General features: G+C 33.5%; 1 protein-coding gene across 1 annotated transcript in view; it reads left to right on the top strand.

Moving 5' to 3' along the window:
• Window positions 1–8,431, top strand: part of LOC106467556 (katanin p80 WD40 repeat-containing subunit B1-like) — a gene marked incomplete at its 3' end in the record, with an annotated part of 48,645 nt that overhangs the window by 8,056 nt on the left and 32,158 nt on the right. The window contains exon 2 of the mRNA XM_022395758.1: window positions 4,077–4,207. Coding sequence (XP_022251466.1) covers window positions 4,142–4,207 — 66 coding nt within the window. The remainder of the gene's footprint in view (window positions 1–4,076; window positions 4,208–8,431) is intronic.

Below are 8,431 nucleotides of genomic sequence, written 5' to 3' on the forward strand. Positions count from 1 at the left end.
TTCCTCGTCATCGAATAAACATTTTGTAATACTTTAGACAATTGTCGTTGCAACAGTTATACTGTTAAATCATATCCCACTGTGTTTTCAAAGCAGGGAAAGTTTCGGGAATTGCGCAGCATGAGCTTATTTGATATTGACGGTGTTAAACTAAGTAAGTTGCGGCGATTCCATGCTTTGTTTGGAAGGTTTCTACTTCAGCTGCTAACAGTAGAATAAACGTAGGAGATAGGTGTGAAAAGATTTGAAGAAACTCTCAGGATATTTACTTTGGAACTTTGTGATCCATACTGAAAAAAAGGACAGACAATACTATTTATTTTGTTTCGTCTAATTTCTAAGTCAGCTCCTAACAATAAAATTACTACAGAAAATAAGTGTGAAAAGGTGAGAAGTGTGAACTCTTTGAAACTTTTCGATCAATATAACAATACTACACATTGCAACCTTAATTTTCGTTGTACAACCTGGATAATCAAGTATAATGTTACAGTAGAGGAAATAAGATATAAAATATAAAGTTTTAATGACAAGAGTGTTTGATATTTAATTACGAGGTTATTTATTTTTCATTTGTTTTCTTTCTTTCTTATTATAAAAGTAACTAAAATAATAAAAATGGAAATTTATTAGGTAAAATAATGAAATAATAAAATATAAAAATCTTCATGGGGTACACGCGCCAGCAGCTTATGTGTTACGCTATTCGATACGGTTACGTGAGCTGCACGTGTGCCGCGTGATTTTCAACTTGTGTTGGGGTATTTTTAGTCAGACACGGTTCAAAGGTCATTAAAATAAATATTAATAAATATAAATACTGTTACGAGATTTAAGCTATTTAGAATAAACATTTGTGGTTTCCTGTTACAACTTGCAGTTAGTTTAGAACAACAAAAGAAAAAGGTAATTTAGAACTGGTGTATTTAAGTGTTTATTTATTCATTTAAGGTTATTTAGAACTGGTGTATTTAAGTGTTTATTTATTCATTTAAGGTTATTTAGAACTGGTGTATTTAAGTGTTTGTTTATTTATTCAATTAAGGTGATTTAGATTTATTTCCTAATTTTCATTTGCGTAATCTGTGATCTTCTAGATAATCATCAAACGTTTTTTTATAAAACTTTTTATTTAATCTGTTATTTTATCAATATTAACTCTATGTCGGGGCATTCTTTATAAATATTTATGTTAAGTTTGTGTATTGTTTATTGATACTAATTTCTTAATTTTTCTTTTGTGTGCGTCTTGTCCGTTTGTTTGTAATTAAGCACAAAGCTACACAATGGGCTATCTGTACTCTGCTCACCACGGGTATCGAAACCTGGATTCTAGCGTTTTAAGTCCGTAGACATACCGCTGTGCCACTGGGGGGCGTCTTGTCCGTTACTCGATACCATTGTTTTTGTTGTTTTTAATTGCATGGTTAAATTTTTAGTAACAACAGATGAACGTCTGGTTTAGAATGTAAAAAAGAAAAGGAGAAAACAACAATAGAAATTGTATGTATACACGAGGAAAATTTTACCTTAAATTTTAGTTAAAGAAATCTTAAATAGTTTTTAGGTTAATTGAATGACAAAATAACCTTGTGAATCTGATTTAAAAGTAAACAAATGTTTCTGAAATTGCTATTCAGATAACCCAATGGTGGTTTTAAGAGTTAACTATTAAGCTGTCATCAAGAACTAAATGTTATTTAATTTTAGAATATTTTTGTTATATAACTTTTTTTTTTCTCCTGTCGTTTGTCGCCACCTACAGTAGTTTCACTGTAAAAGCTCATTCGTAATTTACATTGCCTAGTTATAGCGTTTTTCGATCATCTACGTCAGTGATAATTTTAGGTGAGTCTGTACTTTAGAAATCGGACATTGTGATCCACAGTACATGTAAAAGAAAATAAATCCGTTGCGTTTTTCATGCTGGAAACGTGTTCATTCAACCGGTATAAATGCACGTAATGTGCTGCATGCTTGTAATTGGGCCGTCTCGGCCATACATGTAATAAGTACAGGTTTATGTAACCTCAATCAGTAACTTCTGTTTCTAGCTAGGATCGCTTTGTACTAGTAGCCGTTACGTAGTGTATAATTTTCGTTATTTCGTGGATTTTTTTTATTAAGAGCGATCGCGTATTTAGTATCAGTAACGTAATTTGGGCTTCATATTCTAGTTATAAAGTAGTCGAATGTTATGAGCAGTGGTTTAAAAAGTCGTCACGTTTTTTTCAGCAGTTATTGTATACACGTGTATGACGTTTACTAAATTTACGGTGTCATTTAAAAATCGAAAAGGATTATCTGAAATAGTTATTCTGCTGTTATATTTGCATAATACGACAGCCTGGCTTTTCAGTCGTCAAAATATTTATAGACCTTGAGTAGTGGTAGACATGTCCGTTTCCAAGGAAACTGCGCGCGCGTCTCCGTTAAGTTCAAGCCCATCTCGTGGTTCACGCGAGTTTCGAGCACAAGTCAAACCATCTTTCACATAGCCTTGACACGAGCGTTAGTGGAGCGGTCGGCCAAGTTTAGTTCCGTTAGCATAAAGCCTAATGACTTACTTCATGATTTGCTAATATTGCAAATAGTGAAGATGAGACGGGTGCCATTTCATTCGCACATCTTTGATGTTATGGACAATTGCCATTCTCATGCACCAATAGAGAAAGTAAAAGATCATCAAGTCTTATTTGGTATTCAGCGTCATGTTAAGTTAAAAAAATATGAAGAAGTTGTGAGAGCTAATTACTGTGTTGGATGGGGTAATTATATTTTTAAATAACACATAGTTTCTCAGTTTAAATAGTTTTATATGTTATTATTATAATTTGAAACACACTAAGTTAGCGCACACCTGTATTTCGTGCATGTATAATGTCTGTGAGGCTTTATGGACAATAGATTAGTTACGTCAAAGTTTTTTTTTTCTTTCTGAAATTGTTGTAATTTTTGTTTATTGATAGTATCAAATGTGGGTGTATTAAGTAAATCCAATCTCCAGGCTTTCCGATCTCAGTGAACCAAAGTTTCATTTGATGACGTGAAGAACCATTGATCTTGATGTATGCGGAAATGGATGTAACTTAAAACTATAGCACTCAGCTACACATTATCTCAGGTCAACCTCCGCCTCGCGAGCTGCGTATGGCTCGTTGGATACTTTAGGCCCGGCATGGCCAGGTGGTTAAGGCACTCGACTCGCAATCTGAGGGTCGCGGGTTCGAATCCCTGTCACACCAAACATACTCGCCCTTTCAGCCGTGGGGACGTTATAAGTGACGGTCAATCCCACTATTCGTTGGTAAGAGAGTAGTCCAAGAGTTGGCGGTGGGTGGCTGCCTTCCCTCTAGTCTTACACTGCTAAGTTAGGGACGGCTAGCGCAGATAGCCTTCGTGTAGCTTTGCGCGAAATTCAAAAACAAACAAGAAAAACAGAAAAATTCACGCAGTTACAATTTCTGATTTAAATCAAGTATCTTTGTAGTGATAGCCATAAAAAAACTAATTATAGTTTACTGCAATACAGTCAGAAATTCCTCAAACCAATGTTTTGTTACCTCATTCTTTAGCACTATTTGTGCGTTTTTAAAGTATAATATGGAAATAACTGGTGTTTTAAACCAACTTCCGTGACAGGATTCTCAGAGATTGAAATACAACTAGAGGAATTTAAGAAGAATTGAGAGGAATTTCGTCTCCGAATGTCTATGCATCTTGTGGGTTACTTAAATTTTGTTACGTAGCTGTAAATAATTTTAAAGTTTGGTATTAATCGTAGATTTTCTCCACCAAAACTGAAAAAATTAGTATGAAATTAGTATGAAATATTTTCACTGTACTGTTTTTAATTTCTGTTGAATAAATTTAATAAGTTTTGCTGACACTCTTAAGTTTACTTACTGGGTTAAGAAAATTTTCTTTCAGTTTAAATTTTCATTAAACGGTGGTATTTCGTGGTATTTTTTTTTTTTCTGTACTGTCTTTTCCTTGATACCTATGAGAAATCACAGTAACTAGAAAGGAAAATGAAGTACCAGTTGTTAAGATTAAGTCTTTTATATTTTCACTAGAAGAGTTCCTGGCCCATGAGAGTACCGTCAACTGCTTGGCTTTAGGCAGAAAGTCGGGAAGAGTCATGGTCACCGGGGGAGAGGACAAAAAAGTCAATCTATGGGCTGTTGGCAGACCCAACTGTATTATGGTAAATATGTGCTTATCTATGTACGTATTAAAGCTAATTATTTTACAGACTGCAAAAAAACAAAAAAAAACAACAACAACAAAAAGACATTTGAATAACGTCACGTATTTTAGATGATTTAATTATTTATTCTGCTTCTATGTAAAGTTCCAGTAGTTTCCGCGTCAGGGAGTTACACAATAGTGTTATTTTCTATAGTTAGAAGTTATGCTGCAATTCTTATCAATATTCATGATATATTATATTCATTATATATTATATTCGTGATATATTTAGGCATCATTTTTATAGACAAGAAAAATATATCTTACATGGTTTGGTGGTTAGAACTCTACTCATAACATGCGGGTCGCGAGTTCGAATCCCGTCACCGAACACGCTTGCCCTTTCTGTGATTAGTATTGACTAGCTACTTTCTATCACTCCAAAATTAGAGACGGCTAGCGCAGATAGCCCTGGAGTTGCTTTGCGCGAAATAAAACAAACAAATATAAATCCAAATTGGAGACAACTTCAATTAGCATTTTGAAATATTTTATTATTACAGTTTTTGTGCTGCTTTAAATTGTTTATTTTTTATCCCCCCTCTTTCTTTAGGTTAAAATTTTTGATGACAGGTGGTCTTCCGAAATTGACAGAATATAAAGTGTTTCTGTCATTAAAAGAATTAAAGTTATTTTATATTTTCCACTCATCAGATTAGGTCTTTTTTTTTACAGAAATATTAAGTTGACCCCTTAAGCATTTTTACAGTTCTTTCTGCATTGACAGAACAAAAACTATTTAGATTTGTTACCTGAAATTTTCTGAGATAAATCCATATTCCCACGAGAATAAATTTACACTGCACAGATGAGAAACATTTTGCACGTAACATGAAATAAAGAGTATTTTTAAATTCGTATCTTTTATAATGTTTCGTTTTTAATTATTTGAAAATTAGCTCTAAAAAGCTGTTAAAGAACAAACCTGAATATAGTAACGCCATTACATCAGTAAAAATAGAAATTTTAAAATAATTTTGTAATCCAAGGTAGGTATAATAGAATTTCCAACGACAATTGGAATAGGATGTCTAAATTTAGTAACTTTCTGCACACACATGCATAATGTAAATCTGTAGATTAAATTTTCTTTAATAGAACTATGACAAATTAACTAAGCCTACGAAAACCGTTAATTACTATATCAGAAGAAAAGTACACTAAACGAGTTATATATAATTTTATTTTAATATCAATATTTTATGTTGTTTTCCTGGATATCTTGTTCAAATAATGTTATATGCTTTGAAATAAGAAATGCACATGCAAGTTTAAATGTACGTATTAATTCACCTCTCTATTTTATTATATTTATGAAGTTGAGGACTTTTACTTGGAGTGTTTCTTATCTGTTGGGATAAACTTTTTCAAACCTATAGGAAGTGGTGATGATGGTAAATGCATTATTTTTACTTTGTTTAGAAAACCTGGAATGACCTGGTGGTTAGGGCGCTTGACTTGCAATCTGCGTGTTGCGGAATCAAACCCCGTTACCAAACTAACTCGCCCATTCAGCCCTGGGGCGTTATAAAGTGACAGCTAATCCCATTATTATTTTTTTTTAATAAAGAGTAGCCCTAGAGTTAGCGGTGGGTGGCATTGACTAGCTACATTTCCTCTATATCTTTAAAATTAGGGACAATCAGCGCTGGTTACCTTCAGTAGCTTTGCGCAAAATTCAATAAACAATAAAATAAGATTGATACATACTGGATTAATTTCATTTAACGTAGAGATAGCTAATAAACCATCGCATTAAATACATAAATGTGAGACAGTTGTGTACTATAAGAGCAACAGTGCAAGGTTTTTTTTCTCTAACGATCGGTGTTTAAAACAGAAAACATCACACCTATATTTACACAAGTCTTTAGAACAAGCGTATACGTTTTCCGTAGATCCAAACTTTTAGATACGATGGAAAATGCAAACACGTAACTCGTTTCCTGTTGAAATAAATGTCTGTTGTTTTTACAGTTTCAAGGACGAAATTTAATTATAATTCATGTATTTTGACGACTTTCTTCTTCACTTAGTAAATGCCTCAAGAAAAACTTCCACAAAAATGACTGAATTGCTTAAGCTTATACTGAAGGAGTCTCGAAAATACATTGCAAGGAAATGAATAATTTACTTTGAAAACTTGAGTAAGTCCAATACTGAGATTAAACTGATTCAAGTCTACCGAATTTTCCCATAGTTCAAAGAGTCTTTACGTCATTACACATTACTCTAGCCTCTTTTGTAGGAAACTTTCATGTACATATTACATATAGGCGTCAGATGGTTAATGAGTTCTTTATTCGTTGTTTTCAATCGAATTATTGCTCTGTCACGTAGAATTACTTGAGTTAGGTTTTATTAATATATAATATGTATATATTTGTTAATTATTCAGCTAATTCTTTTATCAGCAGACTTTTAAATATGCCATTCGAATTTAAAATTAAAGAGACGTTGTTTTGGGGAGAAATTCTGACCTTTTTATTTACTTCTAAAGGTAACACATAAAAAGTTGTGATTTATCAAACAATACATTTTTAAAAGTTGGAAGGAAATGACCGTAGATAATTGTCGTCCAAAATATTTTGTGTTAAAGTTTCGGTTATGTTATTATACTTCAATTAAGCCTAAACAAAGACAAATATTTATCAATATATACTTGTTTTGTTCTCTAAGTAATATATGACGATTTCTTTAAGCTTCTCTCTGAAGGAGGGTGTTAGATGCGTGTTTAACTTCACCTTTTATGCTAATACGAATGGGTCAAAGTTTTGATTCACACACAAGTTCCGTAAATAATACCTGGTAGTTTCCAATTTGTGACACAAAAGTTCCGTAAATAATACCTGGTATTTTCCAATTTTTGACACACAAATCCCATGAATAATACCTGGTAATTTCAAATTTGTAATCCCAAAAATGTCTTTGTGGGTGTGAGAAGGACATTCTCTGCACAATACAGTAGCAAGTATAAGCGGATAACCGGTTATAGTGTTTTGTATGTATCCACCCCTCAATTACTCCCAGCTTGAATAATAAACGAAGAGAACTCGTGAAGATACGGCATCACACGCTTCGATGAAGCATATGCTTTCTCACTGAAGCTGTATATAGAATCTAAAATAAAAAAAAGGGCAATAATAATAATAACAGGAAAGTGATATAAAGAAAAGTGAAAAAGCGGAAGGGTAGACACGGTGAAGAAAAGAAGTAAAAAAACTGTGGAAGAATGAAAAATAAATATCGAAACATGGCTTTGAAACCTCTTCCAAATAGTTTTGAAGTATCTGAGGCACAAAAATAACTGAATTAGTGTGATTTCTTATTGAGAAGAAGAAAAGAACAAAGAAAATGTGATGAATTGCTATAGATTTTTGTTATGACACAACACAGTAGTTTTAGTGTTAACTTTGGTCTCATGGTGTTTTCTATGCAAATTTTTTCCAGAGCTTGCGTTCGCCCGATCGTTATGTAAATATCAACCCATTTTTTAGCCACACACACACACATTTGTTTTGGTGAACCATTTGTTTAACATGATGCCTTCTGAACTTGGCAACTAATCACTATCGAGCTGGTACTATTATTATTAGGTGATTTTTCTTCGTACTGAAGCTTAAGAAGAAGTATATGAATATGTGGACTAGCAGTTATCGTACCCGGACTGTCAATTCGAGGGTTCATGGTTTACGTTCCGTTGTCGGAAAAACGTATCCCACCATTTGGGTTGTAGGCGTAATTTAAGAGAAACATTCGCATCTTATTATTTGATCAAACAAGAGTAGCCCAACTCAGCGTTGACGGTCGGTGTTGTTTATCGGTTACCTTCCCTATAGGGAATGCTATATGTGTAAGGTTGCGAGAAATTCTGAAACAAATAGAATCAGTATAAAGTTGTATGGTCTTGCTTTAAAAAGCTCCTCATTGCTGAACCTTATAGTTCCTTCGTGATTATGAATTTTTTAAATCCGTGAATGGTCTCTCCCGATTATTTCTTTGTTGAGAAGATAACGAATTATCTTCTAGGAAACCTTGAAGCTTTCAACTATACATGGTTAGCATTTGGTGGAAAAACTTGAATAACGCGGTTGACTGAAAGTCATTTTTTGGTGGCCCGGCATGGCCAGGTGGTTAGGGTACTCGACTCGCAATCTGAGGGTCGCGGGTTCGAATCCCC

This window comes from Limulus polyphemus, unplaced genomic scaffold, assembly GCF_000517525.1.
Source record: "Limulus polyphemus unplaced genomic scaffold, Limulus_polyphemus-2.1.2 Scaffold2660, whole genome shotgun sequence".
NCBI classification, from domain to species: Eukaryota; Metazoa; Arthropoda; class Merostomata; order Xiphosura; family Limulidae; genus Limulus; species Limulus polyphemus.